Source organism: Myotis nattereri (assembly GCF_964212035.1).
Source record: "Myotis nattereri genome assembly, chromosome: 1".
NCBI classification, from domain to species: domain Eukaryota; kingdom Metazoa; phylum Chordata; class Mammalia; order Chiroptera; family Vespertilionidae; genus Myotis; species Myotis nattereri.
The window spans coordinates 46,925,634-46,949,979 of NC_138075.1; the positions used below are offsets into that span (position 1 = coordinate 46,925,634).

Below are 24,346 nucleotides of genomic sequence, written 5' to 3' on the forward strand. Positions count from 1 at the left end.
AAGCTCCCCACACAGTGGGACAGATAAATAACGTGATGAGCACCCATAATGGGTTTACATACAACCAATGATTTGCCAGTTCATTAAACTAATCCAAAGTTTAAACATCTTCAATGGGAACATGACCTGCACACCTATGTGGTTGGTGCTTATAAAAAAAGGCTGCTTCCTGCCGAGGCCGGTTTGCCTCAGTGGATGGAGCGTCGGCCTGCGGACTGAGGGGTCCCGGGTTCGATTCCGGTCGGGGGCGTGTGCCTGGGTTGCGGGCACATCCCCAGTGGGACGTGTGCAGGGGGCAGCTGATTGATGTTTCTCTTTCATTGATGTTTCTGACACTCTATCTTTCTCCCTTCCTCTCTGTAAACAATCAATAAAATATATATTAAAAAAATAAAATAAAATAAAAGGCTGCTTCCTATGACTGACGTGAAATTCCAAAAGAGGGGATGGGGGGCAGGAGTGTTGCGAATGTGTTACTATGCCCTTGGGAAATGTTATTGGAATTCGTCCAAGTTCTACACTGGGACCCAAAGCTCCTGAGAGGGCAGAGGTCCTAACTAAGGATGCAATTTACTACGATTCTCCCCTAACCTAAATCCCATAAACAGTTGCCTGGCGTAAAGGTAAAATCCAAAGGCATTTAAACAGAGTATAAGCTGTTATTCAATCTTATTCTTTCAGCAAATATTTTACTCAAAAAGTCGTGGCATCTGCAACATATTGCTTAAGAAAAATGATGATAAATATATCAATATTCTGTATTTAAGGGAAAGGGGCGAAGGAGCTGTTCCCAGAAAGACCTCAGAACATCAGCACAAACCTGGAAAGGGAAGTGGGCAGGTTACAGTGGAGGGCTATGGAGGACGTTTGTAGCTGTGCCAACGCGGGGCAGGGAGGGGGAGAAACAAACAAAAAAAACTTGCTCAGAAATGATGCAAAGACCTGCTCACCCAAGCCTGAACTCAAAGGGGTCCCTCAAAGCGCTCCTCGAGGCAGGGGAAACTGCTTCCTCCAGGAGGACGCCAACTGGAGGCAGGGGCAGGTCCCAGGGGCTCGGCGACCCCTCCTTCCATTCCCATAACCTCTCCCACGTTACACGGGTGACCCAGAGCCGCCCCGAGGCAACTGGGACCTCCTCCCCGCGCCGCCACCCCGGGGAAGCAGCCAGAGCGCGGGGACGCTCTCACTGGGCCCGTCGCTATGGTGACCACCGGAGCCCCGCCCCTTCCTCACTACGTGGCCCCACCCCCTCCAAACCCGGAAGCGGGAGAGAGGCTGCCGATGCGCGGACGTTTCGGGAGGAGGGAGCGGGGCGGCCCAGGTTCGCTCGGCCGCGCGCCCCGCCCCTCGGAGGCCGGCGGTCCTGTGCGTCCCCACTGCCTGCGGCGCCTGCGGGTCTGAGCGCTCCGGCCGCCGGCCCCCGCGCGGGCCCAGCCACCTCCCCGCCCGCTCGGGTCCTGGAGGGAAGAGCCGCCTGGGGAGGAGGGGAGCGGACGTGGGGGCGGCCACGGCAGGTGAGGGATGAGCGAGGCCCCGGGAGCGGGGGTGTGGTGTGCGGTGTGTATGCGGTGGCAGGTGAGTGTGTGTGTAGTGTGAGCTGCTGTCCCAGTCGGTGTGACTTTGTGAGTGGGCCGATCCTTGTGACCATGCACGTGATCATATGTCCGTGTGTGTGTGTGTGTGTGTGTGTGTGTGTGTGTGTGAGAGAGAGAGAGAGAGAGAGAGAGAGAGAGAGAGAGAGACTGAGCTCAAGTCTGAGTTCGTGGGGGTGGTCGGCTTGCGATGGCCCTGCCTTTGTGTGGCTGTCACCGGTGGGCCTGGGGGAAGATGGGGGTCCGTGTGGAGGTCGTCTAGGGTGAGGGTGGGGCGCTTGACAGGGCACCCTCCTGTAATCCCCTCCTGGGCTCGCTGCTGCAGCCCGGGAACATACTTTCCTGTAAACTCTTAAGAACTCTGAGCAGAGACCAGTTCTTTGGGAGATGGGGCCCCAGCCTGAAAGTGACAGGTGACTTTGTCATTGCTGAGTAGGGCCAGGTGTGAGACTGGTGCCTCGGGGCTGAGAGAGTGTCTCTCTTTTCCTCTGGTTTTCCTGGGGAGTGGTGAGTTCTTGCTTCTCCACCTACAATGTTGCAGCTCCTGTTAGCACAAAGGCGTAACTTAATAGCTGTGTGCGATTTTCCAAAAGCTTTTATACGGAGACAGGACAAGATGAGGTGTCACAGAAGAAATGTCAAGTAGGCAACTTTTCCTCCCACGAGGGTTAGAAGATAATGAGAGAGAGAGATAAGTCTTCCCCTGTAGATATCTAAAAAAAGATAGCTATTTTCTGATGTGGTAAGGTACGGGAGACTTGCTTTAAAAGCCAATTGCATCTCCTGGAGACTTTCGGGTTCAGTATTTTGTTATTGTGGTGTCAATAACAATCCTAGGTTGTGCATATGTAGATCAACTACAGATTGAGATAAAGGTTCAGAAAACCTCTGAGTAGTTAAGCTAGTTATGTGACAGACGTTGGTAAAGGTGATTTCGTTGGCTGTAAACTGGCAGGTTCTGCTGAAACTGAGCCATAAATGCTGGTGGTTCTCGGTGCACACTCACCACTGGCAGTTTCACTGACAAGCAGCACCAGGGAAGACCAGGTGGCCACAGCTCTCCCCGGGGGAGGGGCTTCCTTGGGCAAGAAGAAGGCTGATCTCTGCGGCCCTTTCCCTCCCAGCATGAACAGGTGCTTTTGTTTCGGTGGAGAATTGACTTGCGAGAGATCAGATCAGTGTTGAGCTCGTGGTCCACATTCTTTCTTTTTTTAATACCGACCAGTTTGGTCACAATCTCAGTTAACCTTTTTTGCCATATACGGAATGTTCTTCTTGTGACTTGGAAACGTACCCCCCTGTAGTGAATGAGAGAGAGTTGGGAGAACAAACTTCCTTTTCATGCTGCTCACAGCTGCTTTCCCTTTGCAGCATGAGCTTTCTTTCACTTAGGTGTCAGTTGGTCATATGCAGCATTTGCTGTCTGTCTTACCTTTCATGTGCTGCCAGACTAGCACAAGTGTTAAAATCACTTGCCTCTACAAAAATGTAGTCACAGGACTCGCTCCAGCAAGATTAGTTATAAAATGTTAGGATGCTGGGGTGGTTGTGAATAATATTGAGGACTGTGGTAAGGAATATCTTTCTATTTATTGCTATGGGAAGAAGTGGATGACAGTGAATGTATGTGCCTGTGTACAGTAGTTTGGTTAGTCCATTGCAGTGGATTGCAAACTGTGAATAATTTGTTTTATGCCAAGTTTGGTAAATCTAGAAGGAAGCTTTCTGCTTTTAATTAGCTAAGGTGTTTTATAAATCTATTGGGTAGATTTTTTTTATTTTTTATTTTTTGCTAAACATGTTTTTGATGTTTTCTTCTTTAAAATGGTAATTGTTTATAGTAATGCAGTAATAAAAAATGTCTCTGTTAGGAGCTATTTATATGATATAGGAATATTTCAAGTCTGTCCAGGTTGAAAATATTCCAGAATTAACTATATATGCTAGCTGCTTTCAATTAAAAGTGATAAGCAGCTCAGAGAAAGGCTATAGTTCAAATTAAGATTTTTAACATGTTAATCTTTAAGGGAAAATGGATATGCAAAGAATGATTTTCTTTATTTCAGTATGAATAAAAACTATATGTGTGCACAGTGATTTTCAGGATAAGACTGACTAATGATTTTCTTGGTACTTTAGAGCAATTTATAATTTTAACAAATTTTTCTAAAAGTACCATCTTAGCATTGAGAGAAGAGACCATTATTATAATGTCAAGGTTGTAAATCAAGTTTAATATTGGATGTCTACGTTTACCATTTCCTTGGGGTTCAATTTAGTAATCCCTCAAGGTTAGAGATAACAGTTGAGACTGCTGAGTGCCTTGTGTGACTGAGGGAAAAGATGTGGAGATCCAAGGAGGAAGAGCTCCATTGGTTTTATTTATTTATTTTTAATATATTTTTTTATTGATTTCAGAGAGGAAGGGAGAGGGGGAGAGACATAAAAACGTCAATGATGAGAGAAAATCATTGATCAGCTGCCTCCTGCAAGCCCCACTCTGGGGATCGAGCCAGTGACCCAGACATGTGCCCTGACCAGGAATTGAACTGTGACCTCCTGGTTCATAGGTCGAAGCTCAACCACTGAGTCATGCTCGCTGGGCGAGCTCCTTTGGTTTTAGAATCCCCTGCCTCTGGTCAGTCCAGAGAAGCCCCTCTAAAATGACAGCTCAGAGTCAGCCCAGAAATCAAACCCTAAGATCCCAAGCTCATCCTAGCCCTCCTAGGAAATCCAGGCTTGCCCTGGGGTAGAGGACAGGGTACATTGTAGGTGTTTGAATCCTTTGAAACCAATGGGTGGAAGTTCCCTGTTTGGCAGTAAGAATCTACAACAGGGAACTATAATTTCAGGTTCCTGTTATGACATAACACGCATGCCTGAGCAAAGAGACCAGCCTTTAAATGGAAGATGCTCAGCCAGTTCAGCACCCATGGTTGCCCAAGTTAGAAGGGACTCTAGGATTGCCTAGTTCAGTCTCCTTAGGACATAGTCATTCGTCAACAGATGATGCCTGCTGAGTGCCAAGCACTGTTCTAGGTGTTGGAGATACCATGGTGAAACAGTCATAGGTGAGAAAACTAGCCCAGAGAGGGTCAGTGACTGTTCTAAGGTCACAGAACTATAAAAGCTAGAGATCACTAATCCCACAACAAAAGACCACACATTTTTTCGTAAAGGCACATATTTTGTTTGGTTGCTAGTTCTAGTGCCTTCAAGCCTACCCTCATGTATTATCATAGATCTTTGGAGGATATTAGATCATTTTTAATCACACTAATATGAATAGCAATTTTCCTGTATTTTGCATTAAGAGTTACATGTGAGGTTCTGAAGTTATGTTCCACTACAGTTAGATTTGTGGTATTTGGTGAATTGATCAGGAAACAGGCTTATTAGTACATTAACTCCTTTCTTTAGTGGGGACTATTCCCTATAATTCTATCAGACAGAAACATCTTTACTAAGATGGATTTAATAAGGTATTGTCAAAAGATAGGGGGTGGCCCTGCACTTTGGAATCATTTAACTAGGACAGGCAGTCTGGTGTCAGAAAAGACTGTCCTGCATCTGGTCCTGGCTCTGAATTAGCCATGGCCTCTCCGGTAAGGCGTTTACATTTTTTAGACCAGATTTCTCTTTTGAAAGAACTAGAGGTGTGAATAATTATCTCTCAAGGCCCCTTCCTGCTCTATGATGCTAGCATTTCACCAAATTGTTTTTTGTGCTTTAAGTATATGTCAGCAAGTTAAAAATAGCCCATTTCTTCAGTTTTACCTTTTAAAGTATGCATTGTTGGTATAGCTAGACCAAACTGTACATTTAGTTCTGATGTGAACATGAATTCTTGACATGAAACATCACATGCTTTTATTTCAGGGTTAACCTCCATTTCAGCTAATCATGGGAGAGATTAAAGTCTCTCCTGATTATAACTGGTTTAGAAGTACAGTTCCCCTTAAAAAGGTATGTATGGTTTTACTACACTTCTTATTTCCAAAATCTTATATTGTTTTTGTGTGTGATTTAGATGTTATGTCTTATAGTGTTTGAGAGTAAAGGTTATTGCCAAGTATCATGACTTTGGGTTTCAGAGCATAAAGTTTGCCCCTACTCTGTCAAGTACAGTCAACTTTTGAGGCTCATTCAAGAGTAAAAGTGCATATAAATTACTCATTATTTTATAATTACTTTTACATATTCAAGCAAGCAAGAAAATGTGTACTCCTTAGTGTAGTTTAGTGGAAAACTTACAGCAATAGCAACTATACAGTAAGGGCAGTCAGATTCTATTATAAAGCGTTTTTCTGTTCCTCAGATTTAAGATTCACAGTGGGTTACATTAGAGATTCTCTGTTAGCAATGATTTACTCACTCTGCCATTGTCATCTTCTGGAAACTTTATTTCCCTGGGATGTCCAAAAGCACCAAACACTTATTTTGAAATTTCACTTTTGACTCTGAGTCCCAGATTAATCCTAAATATTTTGGGATCATACTAGGCAAAGGCTGTTCACGTCACAGGATAAAATCTTTGCTTATCCCCTTTCAAAAGTATTAAGAGTACTATGAAAAAAAAAAGAGTACTATGATCTGATGATCATCTATGTCTCTGTTATTTTGTCAAGGTAGACAGTTGTGGAAGTATCATGCAAATTTGAGTTAATAACAAAATTACTCTCCATATAAAAATTTGAGACACAGTTTTCCAAGTATAGACAGAATACCTGCTATATACCTGGCACTGTTGTAGGAAGTCCCCAGATATCGTATTTAATTCTTTTCAATAGTTTAACAAAGTGGGTAGTGGTGTGCCCATTTCATAGATGAGAAAACTGAGATTCACAGAGGTTAGCTTGTTCAAGGTTGCCCAAGTTCGAAGGGATTCTAGGATTGCCTAGTTCAGTCTCCTTAGGACATAGTCACTCATTTAGTCAACAGATCATACCTGCTATGTGCCAAGCACTGTTCTAGGCTAATAGGTTTGAGATTAAAATCAAATTAATCTGACTTCAAAGCTGGAAGTACTTGGCTGCTTACCAAAGGGAGCTCCCTTTCTTCTTGTTGCCGGGAAAGCACTGCCCGCACTGAAAGGAGGATTAGCCTCTGGAGTCCCTCTACTTCGTCCCATCCCTCAGCTTAACTCACGTGAGCTCCTCTTGATGGACTCACTTAATAAGCCGATCGATCACCAGACCCAGAACAACCCACACCTATCTAAATAGTCTAAGAAGCAGTTATAGGAAGTTGTTTTATTGGTGTGATTTTCTGCAGTTGTCAGGTCAATTTGGCCCACAAAAGTCATGATAAACTTGCTTGATACATTTTGTGGTGCTAGATTACAAATTATCAAGCAGATATTGTGACTTCTAAAGGAATTCTGACAAAATTGCCATTCAGAGAACTCTGAGGAAGTTGAAGGGATAAACAACCTTTGTATTTATGGCTTATATTTAGAACATGCTATGTCAGTTATATCTCAATAAAACTGGGGATGGGGATGGGGGAGAGACATAAAAAAGAACATGCTATTTTTTGTTATTTTTCTTCCAAATTGGATTATTGAAATATTTTCTAGAAAACTTTAGAGATCTTTTCTCATATGAATTTTATTACTACAAGATTGAGATTTACTGTGTGCACTGTCAAAGCCATTGATAGATTTTTACCACAATTTCAGCAAAAAGGCATGAAAAGCAAAAATGTGAGCAATAAAATACATAGGACACAAACATGAATGTGAGATTCTGTTGTGACCACCTGTGGCCTGGGCGAGTCCAAAAGGGAGTTGTCAGGGCTCTCTGGACTTTGCCTCGCGCTGTCGTCTGCTCTTGGTAACATCAGTGACCATGGTCAGTGTGTTGCCACCCAGAGTGACACCATGGGGTTCACAGCACTGCCGGCTGGGAGAGCTCCGAAAATAGGACCTGGAGGCCTTGAACTTTTTAATGTGAAATTAGGAGGAATATTGATTTGCATGGGCAAAAGTTCAAACCATTAATGTACTTTTCCAAATACCACCAAAAGTCAAAGAAAACAAAAATTAAACTAACACGCAATGAATGATACTAATCGCTAACACTGATTGAACTCTGAGCATCTGCCAAACTCTGTGCTGAGCACTTGAATAATCTCAGCTCACTTAAAGCTCATCGTTTTCCCCTGTTGGGTCAAGAACCATTAAATCAGGAGGGTTTCTGAAGACCTTCCTCCTTCCCACCCACGTCCCCCCCCCCCAAAAAAGGCCAGTTTTTTCTGTACCCACACCCCACACCCGACTAAATGATTTGAAACATTCTCCTGGGACAGTGACACCCACCCCTGCCTCATCCCTCCTCTCTAGCAGAAGTCTCGCCTCTGGAAGATTGTTCTAGATCAGGTTCCTGAAGCATCTCCTGAGTGGTACCATCTCTGTCCAGTTTCTCCCTAGAGCCTGAAGTCTTTCTCTCCCTTGCCTCCCCTGTTCACACTCTGACCCTGCTGATCCCAGTCAGCCCTCTGGGCCAGCACTGGAGAATGATTCTGCAAACTGCCCTTCTCCTACACACACGCACATGCACACGCACGCACACACGTATGGGGAGGAAGTAAGATGCCATGTACAGAGTTTACTGTTTAATGGTAAACAAAATAGATTTCCTATAATCATAGATGGAAAGGAAAATTAGCAACTGGTAGGAAAAGCAGCTCTTTGGAGGAGTATAAAGCAGTTCTATGGAATATTTCCTTAGCACAAAAGAAGGAAAAGGAGACCAAAGCAGTTTATTTTATGTACTAATCTGGCGTGACCCCTCCCGACAGGTTACCTTTTAACAAACAAGGCGGTGGTATTAAAATTGTCAGCAAAATTATAGTGTAAAGTTAACAATACAAAAACCAAATCTGTAAAACTTACCCTTTTTTTATATATATAACTTTCCCTCCAGATTATCGTGGATGATGATGACAGTAAGATATGGTCGCTCTATGATGCAGGTCCCAGAAATATTAGGTGTCCTCTCATATTTCTCCCCCCAGTCAGCGGAACTGCAGATGTATTTTTCCAGCAGATTTTGGCTCTGAGTGGATGGGGCTACCGGGTGATAGCTGTAAGTATTATTGATTCAGTATTCCAGTTCAGGTCCACATTTTGTGGGGGGGGGGGGGGGGTTGTGCTTCTATTTCTGATCAACTCTAGTGACGGGCACATTTTTTATTGACGTAAGGTACTGTTTTCCTTTTTTAAAAGTGAGATGAAGCCTTGTGAAGGAAGGTGGTATGGTACACAGACATACAGAGATGCAAAGGGGCAGTCCTCCGTCGGAAGCTTTCTGCACTCCCAGCTTTTCTGTGCGTTCTCTCCTGTCCCTCTTCTCACAAGTCTGATCAGCAGGAAGCATTGGCCTTGTTCGTAGGTGAAGAAGCGGAGGCCCCGGCCATTTTAGTGATGGCCTCGGGTCACACAGCCAATAGGTGGTGGAGGGAGAACCAAGCCCAGTCTTCTGACTCCATTTCCCCTCCTCGTGTATTACTCCACTGCTTTCAGGGGAGGCGAGCATGGAATGTTCGACAGCAAAGAGATCTAACGCTGGGTGACTGGGAGCTTCCTGAGTCTTCTCTGAGAAAGGCTGGTGGGGAGGGCACTGTTGCTGTGACATTTCTTGGCATGCCTCAGCTGTAACCACAATGGCCAGTGATGGCGAACCTATGGCACGCGTGTTAGAGGTGGCACGTGAACTCATTTTTTTGGTTGATTTTTCTTTGTTAAATGGCATTTAAATATATAAAATAAATATCAAAAATATAAGTCTTTGTTTTAGTATGGTTGCAAATATCAAAAAATTTCTATATGTGACACGGCACCAGAGTTAAGTTAGGGTTTTTCAAAATGCTGACATGCCGAGCTCAAAAGTTTCGCCATCACTGGTCTAAAGCACAGATCTTTTTAAATTAAAGGTTTTAGCCCTGGCCAGGTGGCTCAGTTGGTTGGAGTGTCGTCCCATAGGTTTTGGGTTCAATCCTGTATGGGAGGCAGCTGATCAATGTCTCTTTCTCTCCCTTCTTCCCTCCTCCCTCCACCCTAATATTTCTCTCTCTCTCTCTCTATCATCTCTCTGTTAGGGTATCATCTTACTCAAATTTTCTGCTAGGAAGAGTCTGTTCTCCATGCTGTCTCAAAATAGCAGAATCTTATCCACAAATGGAATTTTAATAGTAAAAGTAACACAAATTTTAAAAGTACATCAAATCTGAAATGATCCCATAATTTACATGGCAGTATTTATTCTAATGATTTATTAATGACAAAGTGCATGTAAGTGCTTAAAACAACAAGCCTGTCAGATGGGTTTTACATATTATTAAAGAGAGGGAATTATTAGGTGACAAGACTGAGTACCCTAGAAAAGAGTTAGTGACTTTATTTCTTTTTTCCCCTCATCATCAGCATTAATAGATGGGTGACGTAGGGTCAAGCACCATACTTTTTTGGTCACACAATAAAAAGTTCAGGAAATCATACAGACTAAGTCAATGGAAAAAAAGGACCAATTTTATTGAATGCTCCCTTAAAGAAATGCTACCCAAAAGAGAGGGAGCTCTCCTTAGAACAGGTTTTGTTCCCAGTTCTCCTGAGCCACAACTCAGAATGAATTTAGATCTAAGGAAAAGCAGTATTTCTTTACTTGGATGGGCTCTGCTCTGTGGACCTTTAAACCTCAGAGGCTCTCACTATTTGTAAAGGAAGTTGATGTGAGTTGAAATTGTTATTCACATAATATCACTAGAATGTGCTTACTTTTTATTCTTAAAATTGGTCTGTTAGATAAAATGTGAATTTTGAAGTTTAGGAAAAGGTGAGAAACATATTTACATATTTTGAATAAGGAGCAAAGCTTGAGCAACTGAGAAATGCTATTATGAGAGTCCTAAATTTTTCAGATACACGAGTTTAAAAAATAAAAATAGATTAGTTCATTAAAAATAAATTATTTTTTTTATTATTTCAGTTGCAATATCCAGTTTATTGGGACCATCTTGAATTCTGTGATGGATTCAGAAAGCTTTTAGACCATTTACAATTGGATAAAGTGAGTACCTTGAAACTAATTACTTGCGTGTGACTTTAATGCAACATTTGCATTATAAAGCTGAGTGTTGTTTTTCTCTTATTTTTTAAATAAAATCTCTTTTGAGATAAAAGTCACGTACTATACAGTGTACCCCTTTTCAAGTCTATAATTCAAATATTTTTAGCATATTTACAGATATCTGCAGTCATCATCACAGTCAATTTTAGAACACCTTTTTCACTCCAACAAGAAACCCCATACTCAGCAGTCACTACTCACTCCCCCTCCCCCTAACCCTGGCAAGCTGCTCTCCCTTCTGTCTCTGTGGAGTTGCTGTTCTGGATGTTCTGTATAAGTGAAATCATACTATGTGTGGCCTTTTCTGACTGGCTTCTTTAGCTTAGCATCATGTGTTTGAAGTTCATCCATGTTGTAGATGTAGCAGTACTTCATTTCTTTTTATTGTCAAATAATATCCCATTTATGAATATAGCACATTTTGTTTATCCATTTGTTAGTTGGTGTACATTTGGACTGTTTCCAGAATATTTGGCTATTATAAATAATGCTGCTGTGAACATTCATGTACAAGTTTTGGTGTGGACAGGTTTTCAGAGAGGAATTACTGAATCATAGTGTTTGGGTTTTTTTTAAAATATGTTTTTATTGATATTTAGAGAGAGGAAGAGAGAGGGATAGAAAGATAGAAACATTGATGAGAGAGAAACATCATCGATCAGCTGCCTCCTGCATACCCCCTACTGGGGATCGAGCCCGCAACCCTGGCATGTACTCTGACTAGAAATCGAACTGGGGAACTCTTGGTTCATGGGTCTATGCCAGTGATGGTGAACCTATGACACGCGTGTCAGAGGTGACACGCAAACTCGTTTTTTTGGTTGATTTTTCTTTGTTAAATGGCATTTAAATATATACAATAAATATCAAAAATATAAGTCTTTGTTTTACTATGGTTGCAAATATCAAAAAATTTCTATATGTGACACGGCACCAGAGTTAAGTTAGGGTTTTTCAAAATGCTGACAGGCCGAGCTCAAGGTTCGCCATCACTAGTCTATGCTTAACCACTGAGCCACAACACTTCGGGCCTGAATCGTAGTTTTCTTAAACAGAAACTGCCAGTGGTTTCATTTTCTAATGTAATCTGTGAAGAGTATTTCTTTAAGTTGTATGATTTGTATGTACAGTTGTATTGTTTTTCAAGGGGTGTATACATTGCATTTAAATACAATATTTCCTAAAATTCTAACTGCAATAGATAGTTTAGTCTGTTGGCTAGTAGTGACATTCTCTTCTGCAGTTGGTGACAGTTAAAAATGTGTTGTTGTTTTTTATATTTATGTTCAGGATTAATCATTGTTGTAAGATCTTCCTTGTGCTTGTTTACAATTAGGTTCATCTTTTTGGGGCTTCCTTGGGAGGCTTTTTGGCCCAGAAATTTGCTGAATACACTCACAAATCTCCCAGAGTCCATTCCCTCATCCTCTGCAATTCCTTCAGTGACACCTCTATCTTTAATCAAACTTGGACTGCAAACAGGTAAGGACGTAAACATTTGGCCAAAATTGTTACTGTTTTTGTTCAATGGAATTTTGGAAATGTTGGCTTTTGTGGGTGTTTTTGGTACACCAGGGAGGGAGGTTATTTCTACTTCTGTCTTCTGAAACCACCCTGGCTTTTAAAATTAGAAATAGTCATCTTTGCAAAAGAAAAGAATTGAATGAACTCTGAATTCACCTATTTCATTTACTCTAAACGATTGTGTAGCTTTGTTTAATATGTATTCATAAGCTCTTACAGTTTCTCTTCGGTGCACATGCAGCTATTCTTGTGTTCTACATGTTGCACTTGTTATTTTATGTAAACACTAGAGCCCAAGTGCACGAAATTCGTGCACTGGGCGGGGTGGGGGGGTCCCCTCAGTCTGGACTGCACTCTCTCGCAGTCCGGGAGCCCTTGGGGGATGTCCGACTGACAGCGTAGGCCCGGCAAGGAGCCAGCCTAAGCTGCAGTTGGACATCCTTAGCACTACTGAGGAGGTGGGAGAGGCTCTGGCCACTGCCGCTGCACTCGCCAGCCATGATCCCAGCTCAGGGCTTGTGGCTGAGCAGCGCTCCCCCTGTAGGAGCGCACTGACCACCATGGGGGAAGCTCCTGTGTTGAGCATCTGCCCCCTGGTGGTCAGTATATGTCATAGTGACCAGTCGTTCCGCCGTTCGGTCGGTTTGCATATTAGCCTTTTATTATATATGATTCTGTGTATTGACTGAAATGGTTTTTTAAGGAATTTGGCTTCTCTCAGTTTTTCATCGTATTCTATTGTAAATCTTTGTACAAATTACTTTTTTTCCTTCCCTTCCTGGGTTACTTCCTTTAGATATGTTCCCCAAAATGGATAGAGTAGAGCAGGGATGGGGAATGTCATTTGGCCTGGCCCTGCCACGGCAGTAGGGGTGAGTTAATTAAACATTTGACCAAACATAGCAGACTAATTTTTAAGTTGATAATTTTGTATGGCCTGCAAGTGATGTTATAAATATACAAATGGCCCTCGGCAGAAAAAAGATTCCCATTCCTGGAGTAGAGCATTTAGTCTGTCACCAGATGTTCTGCAGGTCATGACACTTAACATGTTAAGTGGCCAGCCTGTTTTGTCTTCGGGACGGAAAGTATAGTGTCAGTCACCGGTGACCGACAGGGCGCTTAGCATGTTAATGTTTATTTGCTTTTCAGAAAGATGGGATGATGGACTGCTTTGTGGGGCAACCAAGGGCGTACCTGCTTCCTCTGAGCTATCCTGTCATTGATTTTGTCTTTTTAAGTAGTTTGATAGGGATCTAATTGTACCTTAAAGCTAACTTAATATGCATTTTGTTTCATTGCTAACAAGGCTAAGCTCTACCCTAAAACATAGCCCAGTGACTGAACATGCCTGTCTGATCAGGTTGGTTTTCGCATAATGTTATAGGTAAATGATGTTTTCATGGCTTTCACATCTACTTAAGATTGTACTCTGTTATTTTCCTGAAGTCATCTCAGTAGTTTACTCAGCCTTCATGCAACGATTTCTTGTATTCATTAACTACAGGTACTTCATATCCAGGTGATGTACTAAAAAGTTCATTGATTATGTTTGATGATTTTTTAAAATCTTCATCTGAGGACAGGTTTGGGTTGTTTTTTTTTCTTTCTAAATTTTTATTTATTGATTTTTTTTTTCAGAGAGGAAGAGAGAGAGAAATATCGATTTGTTGTTCCACTTATTTATGCATTCATTGGTTGATTCTTTTATGTTCCCTGACCAGGATTGAACCTGCAATCTTGGTGTACTGGGTGGGATGATGCTCTAACTAGCTAAGCTACCCAGCCGGGGTCTGAGGACATGCTTTTATTGACAAGAGAGAGAGAGAGAGAGAAAGAAAGAAAGAAAGAAAGAGGAACATTTGTGAGAGAGTAAAACCAATCGGTTGCCTCCTGCACGTGCCCGCACCAGGGATCAAATCCGCAACCTGGGTATGTGCCCTGACTGGAATTTGAACCCAAGACCTTTTCGTGCATAGGAGACACTCCAACCAACTGAGCCAACCGATCAGGGCTGAATGATTTATAATGTTTCAATTGTCAGAAGCCATTTTGTATTCTTTGCATATTAGCTACTTTAAAAAAAATATATATGTATATATATATATATATTGTTGATTTCAGAGCAAGGAAGGGAGAGAGAGATAGAAACATTAATAATGACAGAGAGCCTTAGCTGGCTTGGCTCAGTGGGTAGAGCATCGGCCTGCCGACTGAAGAGTGCTGGGTTTGATTCCGGTCAAGGGCACATGCCCGGGTAGTGGGATTGATCCCCGAATCAATGATTCTCTCTCATCATTGCTCTCTCTCTCTCTCTCTCTTTCTCTCTCTCTCTCTCCCCCCCCTCCCCCCCTCCGTTCCTCTCTGAAGTCAATAAAAATATTTTTTTAAAAAATAATAATGACAGAGTATTATCAATCAGCTGCTTCCTGCACTCCCTCTACTGAGGATTGAGCCTGCAACCCAGGCAATTGACCTGACTAAGAGTCGAACTATGACCTCCTGGTTCATGGCTCAACACTCAACCACTGAGCCACACTGGCTGGGCATATTAGCTACTTTTTAACAAATATCTGAGCGTTTACTATATGCCATACACTGAGGTCAAAGAGGTGAGCATACACAACAGGATCCACTCCCCATAATGCACACCTAGGCATCAGGCCTTTTTAGAAGATAAGAAAGCTTTGGGGGTGAGGTGGAGAACATAGATAAGTGAAAGATAGCCGACTATCCTTGTGAGGGAAGCTCAGCTTCCAACAAGGCCATTCTACTGAGAATATGCATCAGAAGGTGATCTGCACCTTTTGTAAGTCATTTTCAGTGCAGGCTTAGAGAAATCAGTGTTTTACCCTATATAGTGGCTCTCACCATTTGTAATTAATAGAATATCATTAATATAATTAATATCAACCAATTATTATTAATATCAATCAAAAATCACATAGAAATCCATAAAGATGGAATTGCCTTGAATTAGACCAGTGGAATCTAATAGTATCAAACTTTGGGAGGTACACTAACTCTCATTGTGCTAATTTGAAATCTATTTTGAAATATCAGTCAATCCAAAGGTGATGTAAATGTGAAGGTTGGTATCTTAGGTTTTCAGTCTTCTATAAGAAATAGGTTAGCACTAGAAATACGGCTTAGCAATTAGGAAAAAAAAGTCTTGGAATCATCAGAATGTCTACCTTGGTACAGTTATTTTGAAATATATAAAAGGTTAATATGCTAAGTCTGACCAGTTGCTATGGTGCACACTGACCACCAGGGGGCAGACGTCAATGCAGGAGCTGCCGTGACGTGCAATGGCACCACGGACCTGGCGCCTACAAAGCAACACTTGGCTTCCCCCAAGTGGGACACAGGCCCCACTACCTCAGAGCGACAGCCCACCAAATCACAGCCGACGCTGCCGAGACCCCATGGTGCAAAATGCGGCCCACAGCCCAGCCCAGCCCAGAAATGGGCACTGTGGGCGCTGGGTAATGACATCACATATCAACATCCAGCTTCTTCTCCCTAGTGACAACTAGCCTCCTTGCAGTTTCTTCAGCCCAGGAACATGACTTGCTTTATACCCAGGTGCAAACATTTCACACTTTAACCAAATGTCTGTGAAGCATTTTCCCATGCCTCATCTCATTTGATCCTCACAGAAGTCCTGGAGTAGGTAGATGGGAAACTCGATGGAATCCCATTTTCTTTTCATTAGCTGGAAAACGGAGATTTAGAAAGCTTAGAAACTTGACCCGACTGAAAAGAAGTAAGAAATGGTGGACCTTGAAAATGACTTCAGGTTTTCTCACTGCGCAGAATATAGTCAAACACTGGTACAGTTAAATATTTTACCCTGTGTTCTCCCTGCGTGATCTACAATAATCATCTTCTTCATATTATATTTGTCAACTGTGTTGCTGACAATTACCTGAAAGAGAAGTTGGCGTGCTTCATTGGGCTGGAAAAAGTTTAGCTGCATCAGAAAGCAGGTCTAATTAAGCAAGTTTATATATATAAAAGGCTAAGTTGACTCACACATGTGCGATACATACAAATCTCTCCCTGACGCCAATTGCATGCATGTGTTTTGATCTGTCATTGTCGATTGTGAATTTGGTTGACACTTCTATTATAGAGAAAGGGCGAATAGTGTTTTAAAATAGTTCTTATAATTAACTTCCTCTCAATGTGCACAAATCCATTCACTGGGCCACTAGTCACTTATAATTATTTAAATCCTCAAAAGTTTAGTCATATTAAACATAATTCTTTGGGAGCTTGGGAAAGTGTATATAAAAACGAGATGCTGAGCGCTTTGAAAGAAGGGACTAGGTCTTTTTATCTCTAGATCCTAAGTAGCTAATATAGCAACACTTGAGGGTTGAATAAATATTTGCTATTTATGTGTAGTCTTGGAAGTTAAATGATCAGGTCTTTGTTTTACAGCTTTTGGCTGATGCCATCATTTATGCTCAAAAAAATAGTTCTTGGAAACTTTTCATCTGGCCCAGTGGACCCTGTGATGGCTGATGCCATTGATTTCATGGTGGACAGGGTAAGGATTGCAGCATTGGGGTGGGGACACCTTATACTGGGAGTTTTCATGTTTGCTTGGTTCCTGAAGAAACATCTGTCTCATTGAGGATGTATTAAAGGTGCTTGTTGAGTAGCCTTCTGTATTAACATTAATATATTACTGCTGGTAATTCCTCAGAATCATTGTGGGGAACTTTTCAAAATACAGATTCCAGACCGTCAAACTGAAATTCCTGGGCATTGGACCTGGGATTCCTATATTTTTATTCCACTCCCCACTCCTACCTTCCCGAGATGAATCTGATGTAGCAGCTCTATAGGCTTGCATTTATTTATTTACTAGAGGCCCAATGCACAAAATTTGTGCAAGGGGCTTGGCCCTCACAGCCCTGGCTTCCTCTGGAAGGTTGTCCGGAAGGACGTCCGGCTATCTGGTCTAATTAGATTATTATGTCTGGTCTAATTAGCATATTATGTTTTTATTATTATAGATTTTTAAAATTTTATTTATTGATTGTTTTAGAGAGAAGAAGGGAGAGAAACATCAGTTTGTTCTACTTATTTATGCATTCATTGGTTGATTCCTGTACGTGCCCTGACTGGGGAGCAAACCTGCAACCTTGGCATATCCGGACGACACTCTAACCAATTGAGCTACCCAGCTAGCACTAGACTTGCATTTAGAAACTACTGGGCTAGTTAATATTTCTGAGGTCTTATCCAGCTCTAAGATCTCCTAAATGTTTATCTGTTGTCTTTTTTTGTTGTTGTTGTTAATCCTCACCTGAGGATATTTTTCCATTTATTTTTTAAAAGAGTGGAAGTGTGTGTGGGGGGTGGGGGGGGGAACGTCGATGAGAGAGAGAAATGTCGATGTGAGAGAGTCACATAGATTGGTTGCCTCCCACACGCACCAGGGCCAGGAATCAAACCCGCAACTGAGGTACGTGCACTTGACTGGAATCGAACCTGGAGCCCTTCAATCCGTGGACTGCCATCTATCCACTGAGCCCAACTGGCAAGGGCTATTTGTCGTCTTGGAGCTGCGGGAGTTTGCTTGCTGCCCATGGCACGGAGTTGAAGAAGCAGTTCAGGTGGAAGACTGTGAAAGGCCAGGTTCCCAGAACAGGAAAATGCCACCACTGGAGAGGCCTATTTGATGGCTCTCAGATACATGTGTTTCCTTGCCAGTGACCTTCCTGGCCCCCTGACACATGATCCCTCTTTTAGAAGCACAAATACTATCTGTGGATTTAATGGAAATGTGAAAAACAAAATCAATTCAAAAACTTTACCTGTGTTTCTTTCTGTAGCTGGAAAGTTTGGGTCAAAGTGAACTGGCTTCGAGACTTACCCTGAATTGTCAAAATTCTTATGTGGAACCTCATAAGATTCGGGACATCCCTGTAACCATCATGGATGTAAGCTTCCTTTTAAGTAAAATAGATGCTTTATCTTTTTAAATGTGTATGTCAAGGTCCTCCTCATAATTATTTTATAATTTTTCAATGTTTTTCAAAGGCAGCTTGGATTTTTTTAAATCTCTTTAGCTTCCTTAATTCCAAAGCAATCTGTTTATTGTTTACTCTATATTTTTCCTGGCAGGGATAACCCAATCGAAATCAGAATAAATTTAAACAAACGTGGTAATTCTTACCCATTTTGGTGTATTTATTTTTATTCTTATCAACAGATATTACACTTTAGCTATTACATATCTGGGCAGCTAAGAGAAGGTGTCTCAGGAGGGCAGCAAATCAAGAATTCCATAAAGTCTAATTAGTGCAAAAACTTCTTATGTTTTTGAGTTGTGGTAAATTATACATAATAAAATTGACCACTTTAACCATTTTTGAGTGTACAGTTCAGTGGCATTAAGTACATTTACAGTGTTGTACAACCATCACCATTATCTAGTTCTAGAATTTGTCATCATCCCAAACTGAAACTCGGTACCTATTAAACAGTAACCCCCCATTGCTCCCTCCTCCTAGTCCCTGCAGCCAGGTTGTAACATGTATTACCATGTCATTCCTTTTTAAGGCTGAATAGTATTCCATTGTATGTGTATACCACATTTTATTTATCCATTCACCTGTTGATGAACATTTGGGTTGTTGCCACCTTTTGGTTATTGTGAATAATGCTGCTCTGAACATGGTTGTACAAATGTCTGTTTGAGTCTGTACTTAAATTCTTTGGGGTCTATACCTGGAAGTGGAATTGCTGAGGTCATATGGTGACTGTGTTTAGCTTTTTGAGACACCACGAGATCGTTGTCCACCCTGACTGTGCCATTTTACATCTCCACCAGCAATGCACCAGGGTTCCAGTTCCATATCCTCACCGACACTTGTTCTTTTCTGTTTTTTTGATTATAATGACCATCCTAGTGGATATGAAGTGGTATTTTATTGTGGTTTTGGCTTATAGTTTTGTTTGTTTGTTTGTTTGTTGTTTTTTTAATATATTTTATTGATTTTTTACAGAGAGGAAGGGAGAGAGATAGAGAGTTAGAAACATTGTTGAAAGAGAAACATTGATCAGCTGCCTCCTGCACATCTCCTACTGGGGATGTGCCCGCAACCCAGGTACATGCCCTTGACCGGAATTGAACCTGGGACCCTTCAGTCCGCAGGCCGACGCTCTATCCACTGAGCCAAACCGGTTTCGGCGGCTTATAGTTTTAAAAAAATATTATATAACTATCTTGCCTCAAAAATAGATTTATTCTTAAATTCAGGGTATTTTATTTATTTTTTTATTTTTAAATATATTTTATTGATTTTTTTACAGAGAAGAAGGGAGAGGGACAGAGAGTTAGAAACATCGATAAGAGAGATTGATTAGCTGCCTCCTGCACACCCCCCACTGGGGATGTGCCCTCAACCCAGGTACATGCCCTTGACCGGAATTGAACCTGGGACCCTTGAGTCCGCAGGCCGACGCTCTGTCCACTGAGCCAAACCGGTTCAGCAAATTCAGGGTATTTTAAAAAGTTGATTTTGTCAGAAAATTATTCATTATAAGCATGATAACTTGTTATCATTTTCCACTGTAATCTCTACATTCTGACATTCGCCATGACACTGAGCAACCTTTAAGTACTCTCGGTGGAATGTCTGCTCCTCACGGTGCATTTGACCTGCTTGCTCATCTTTTAAAACTGCCCGCCACTTGGGTACATGGTCACGGAAAACTGTCTCTAAGCTTTAGCAAGATGAGATGCATTTTTTTGTTTCTTTTAAATTACTTTTTAAAAAACATTTTTGCATATGTGTGTAAACATCAGTTTGTGTGGGCATTGAAAAATGTTTAGAATCATATGCCCCAAACTTCTAGCAATGGTCCCTCCAGGGAAGGATCTGGACTTTTTCTCATACTTGCAAATTTTTTTGGATTTCTTTACTGAGCATATACTACTTATATAGCTGTTATTAACATAGTAAAATTTTAAAATTCTTTTGGGGTTTTACGATCTTTTTGAAATTAAACTGGCATTTTCCAATAATGATTGTTCACTATTAATATTCTGTTCATTTAGTTAGCTATGTTTGAGGAAAAAGGAAATCTATAGAAGAATTTCCTCCTCCTCCCCCCACCCCCATTCCCCCAAAAAGAATGCAGGAGACATTGGCAGCAAAATCTGTGGCTAATGTCTCATGTTGGATTGGAGTCCCTGGCGATCAGCAAGCAGGAGGAGGTGGCCCCGACTGCACCGGGGTTCAGCAGTGTCTCTTCATGGGAAAGAAATGCCTGGGGGGGCACTTTCCAGAATGTGAAAAGAACATATTAAATTACCAGTCGGTTACAACCTTGTCTTTTTTTAAAGGTATTTGACCAGAGTGCACTTTCAACTGAAGCTAAAGAAGAAATGTACAAACTGTATCCTAATGCCCGGAGGGCTCACCTTAAAACGGGGGGCAACTTCCCGTACCTGTGCAGGAGCGCAGAGGTGAATCTCTATGTACAGGTGCGTCCCAGCTTGGAGCACTTTGTTTTTGTGGGGTTTTTTGTTTTTGTTTTATTTTTATTTATTATTTTTTTTATTTCTTAAAGTATTACAAAGAGTATTACACATGTCTCCTTTTTTCCCCCCCTTGACATTCCCCCCCCCCCCCCCGCAACCCAGTGTCTTGTGTCCATTGGTTATTCTCATATGCATGCATATAAGTCCTTCGGTTGATCTCCTACCCCCCCCAACCCTCCCAGGGTTCCCACTGTAGTTTGACAGTCTGCTCAATGCTGCTCTGCCTCTGTATCCATTTTTGTTCATCAGTCTATAATGGTCCTTATTATCCATAAATGAGTGAGTTCATGTGGTATTTTTCTCAGCTTCCCAGGGGCCATCTCAGCCTCACAGGGGCTGCCCAGAGCACTTTGAACCCAACGTGTATGGTTTGAAACATAAAGCCTTTTTTTAAAAAAAATGTGGAGTAAGAGAACTATAGAATTCTCTGTAGGACTGAGGCATTGATTCAATAAAGTCGGTTTGCATGAATAATTTATAGGATAATTTGAGCAGATGTATTAGACATCCCCAGGTGACTCTGCCCACCATCCCTTTTCTAAGAACAGCAGGCCCATCGCCTCCACACGCTGAAGCACCTTTTGGTAGGAAGTGACCTTGCCTCCTGGACACGGTGACTTCAGTCAGAGCATGACACCAGCCCTGAATGGGGCCCATCTGAGTTCCATGGAGTGACTTCTTGGTCTATTTTTAATGCATTTTTTAAAAAATTAACAAATTTCATCTATAAATACAGCACCTCTTCATCCTCTACCTAAAGGGTATTAGAATATCGGTGAGAAATGATTGTTTTTGACAATTTGGCAGAAAGTATTAAGAGTCTTAAAAAAAAACAACCAGTCACGTCCTTTGATCTTGCCATCCACTTGTGGAAATGGATCCTAAGGAGAGGATCCTAAATACAGAAAAGCTTGATGCCCAGAGACATTCAGCATGGTGCTAGGCAGCAAGCAGAGGCTGGGAAGGCCCGCCTTGCAGCAGCGGGGGGCGGGTAAACCCCTGCTCACGGAGCAGCGTGCACCCCTTCAGATGTTTATCAAGAGTTTGTAGGAACTTGGAGAGGCTGGCTACATACTAAATGAGGAACAAAGATCCCAAACTGTGGTTTTTAAAAATACTTCTTTGACTTTTCCGTGTTGCCCAATTTTTCTCTAATTAGTAGCTATTACTCTAATTTTAGAGGGACAGAGCATTTATATACTATGGTGACGTTTAAAATAATGATTCTGCATTTCTACAGATACATTTGCTGCAATTCCATGGAACCAAATATGCGGCCATCGACCCATCGATGGTCAGTGCCGAGGAGCTCGAGGTGCAAAAAGGCAACCTCGGCCTCAGTCAGGAGGAGCAGTAGCTGGCGCTTTGGCTGGTGATGACGAGTGACCCAGCATGTTCCTGCACAATCAGTGACATCAGTGCCCGCCAGTCAGCCTCTGTTCAGTCCGTCAGGCTCGCCGGTTATCACTGCTCGGAAGCAGGACTGATGGTCCCCTTTGTGACACGCGGCAGCTCTTCTGAGCCAGTGTAACTGTTCCCTCTTTGGTTTTTTTAGCTTTTGAATTTGAAGAAGTACTTTTGAAGACTCCATTTTAAGAATTGTGAAAATTTTGCTACCAAAAGTCTTCACCATCGTGTACTTATGTGAATGTTACTTTCTGAGGTTTGCGATTTTGTGGGGGTTTTCCTTGTCTTTTTTTCTTTCTTTCCTTTCTTCCTTTTTATATCATTTGCTATAAATACTGCACATCCAGATCGTGTATTAGAAGGACATTGGTTGTTTCTGTGCTTTCTTGTTATAACTGTTACCAAAGTGCCAAGGTTGTCACCACACCTATTACTCTCCTGCAGATCAACTACTTCCAATTCCAGTTATGCAAGTTGTTTTGAGTTTTAGCTGTTGTCTTTCTAGCCATTACAGTCATTTGGAATAAAAATTCAATTTCAGTGACTGGCTTTTATGATTATTATATTGGGCTACACAGACGGGACTTTCTGAGAAGCAGACCATGGTGTTTGCCAATTCAGTGTGACTTTAGGTAACTTACTTAATCTCTCTTAAGCACAGTTTGCTCATTGTAAAATAATAGTAGCTATCATTTATTGAGCAGTTACTCTGTACCAGGTACTTTTCAGACCTTCTTTTTCCTTCCTTAATGAAAAATTTTAAATGCACATAAGATAGAGAAAAATAATATAATGAACCATGTCCCACTCACCTCGCTTCAAAAATTATCAAGTCATGGACAGTGCTATGTCATCTCTTATCCCACCATCCCTTCTTCCACACCTACTCCCATCACTGGATTACTTTAAAGCAGTTTCTGATACCATATGATTTTATCTATAAGTATTTCTATATGTACCTTCAAGAGATAAAATAACCATAATGCCATTAACATGCTTAACAGTTCACCAATAATTCCTTCATATCATTAGTCAATATTCCCATTCATGACTACCTCATAAACGTCCTTTTATGATTGACTTGTTCTAATCAGCTTCCATACAAAGTTCACACTTTGTATTTGATTGAAATGTCTCTTAAATCTCTTTTAAACTATAATTCCCTCTGCCCTCTATTTTTTTCTTGCTATTTACTTGTTGAAGAAACAGGCTTGTTTGCCCTATAGAATTCACCACAGTCTGGATTTGGCTGATGGCAACTCACGGTGTCCTTTAACTTCTCTGTCCCTGGTATTTCCCATAAACTGATAATTGCATGTAGAGGCTTGAGCAAGTTTGAGCTCATTCTTTTTGGCAGGAATGCTTCACAGGTGTTGTGTGCTTCCTGTTGGGAACTTTAGGAGGCACATAATGTCCCTCTGTGTCTAAGTTCTTAAGATCGCTCCTTGTCAGCCTGATCCAGTCATTGGAAAATCCCCCGATGGTTTAGCTGCCACTGCTGATCATCGCACACAAGCATCATTTCTTCAGGGGCTGCAGGACAGTGACAGTACTCGAATGCTTAGTATTCCTTCTGCATTACCTGGAGTTCACGGATTGAACAAAAGACAACTATAATTTTGCCTCATTAACTGTTTGGTTTCTCTGAGGTACAATTTAGACAAAAAGATCAGCATGCATGTTTCTTTAAGTTTTCAGAATACTGAGTTGGCCATACTTTTTCAGATTTTAGACTGATATTACAGGCGCAGAGACTTGGAGAGGTGGAGAGACTCCTGGGCGTCACACAGTAAGGACGGGACTGGACTGCCACGTTGGGTCATGCCTAAAGCCAAGGGTCTGTCCTCAGAGGTGCAGTGTCTTCCCTGACTGCCTTGTGATTTGACAGCAGTCGAGAATTAGGGAAGCAGCTGGTAAGCCACAGAGGCAGGGCTTGCCATTTCTAACTGTTGGCATTGAGTCTTCCTTGAGGCTGCCATAGTTTCACCGAGTGTGTCTTGACTTCCCAACCAACAGGGAGGGCCCGTGGGCAGGGCCAGTCTACACGTGGTCAGCAGCAACCCCTCACCTGGTGCAGTAATGAACCAGGGCTGCCCTCCACTCTTCAAATTCTCCCTTGTAAGCCA

At 41.9% G+C, this 24,346-nt stretch overlaps 1 protein-coding gene across 4 annotated transcripts; it reads left to right on the forward strand.

Annotated features, from left to right (window-relative positions):
• The first annotated feature begins 1,253 nt into the window (after positions 1 to 1,253).
• On the forward strand, positions 1,254 to 22,764 carry SPG21 (SPG21 abhydrolase domain containing, maspardin). 4 transcript variants are annotated; one of them, XM_081090265.1, is made up of 9 exons: positions 1,254 to 1,514; positions 5,472 to 5,558; positions 8,519 to 8,680; positions 10,580 to 10,660; positions 12,057 to 12,202; positions 16,694 to 16,802; positions 18,097 to 18,204; positions 20,616 to 20,756; positions 22,054 to 22,764. In XM_081090265.1, exons 2-9 carry the CDS (start codon positions 5,496 to 5,498, stop codon positions 22,168 to 22,170), a joined length of 927 nt encoding a protein of 308 aa, XP_080946391.1. In that variant the 5' UTR covers positions 1,254 to 1,514; positions 5,472 to 5,495; the 3' UTR covers positions 22,171 to 22,764. The 4 variants fall into 4 exon arrangements, with proteins under 4 accessions (XP_080946391.1, XP_080946393.1, XP_080946394.1 ...); XM_081090267.1 differs by having other exon boundaries at positions 20,616 to 20,738; XM_081090266.1 differs by lacking the exon at positions 1,254 to 1,514 and adding an exon at positions 2,059 to 2,099.
• The last annotated feature ends 1,582 nt before the right edge of the window (positions 22,765 to 24,346 follow it).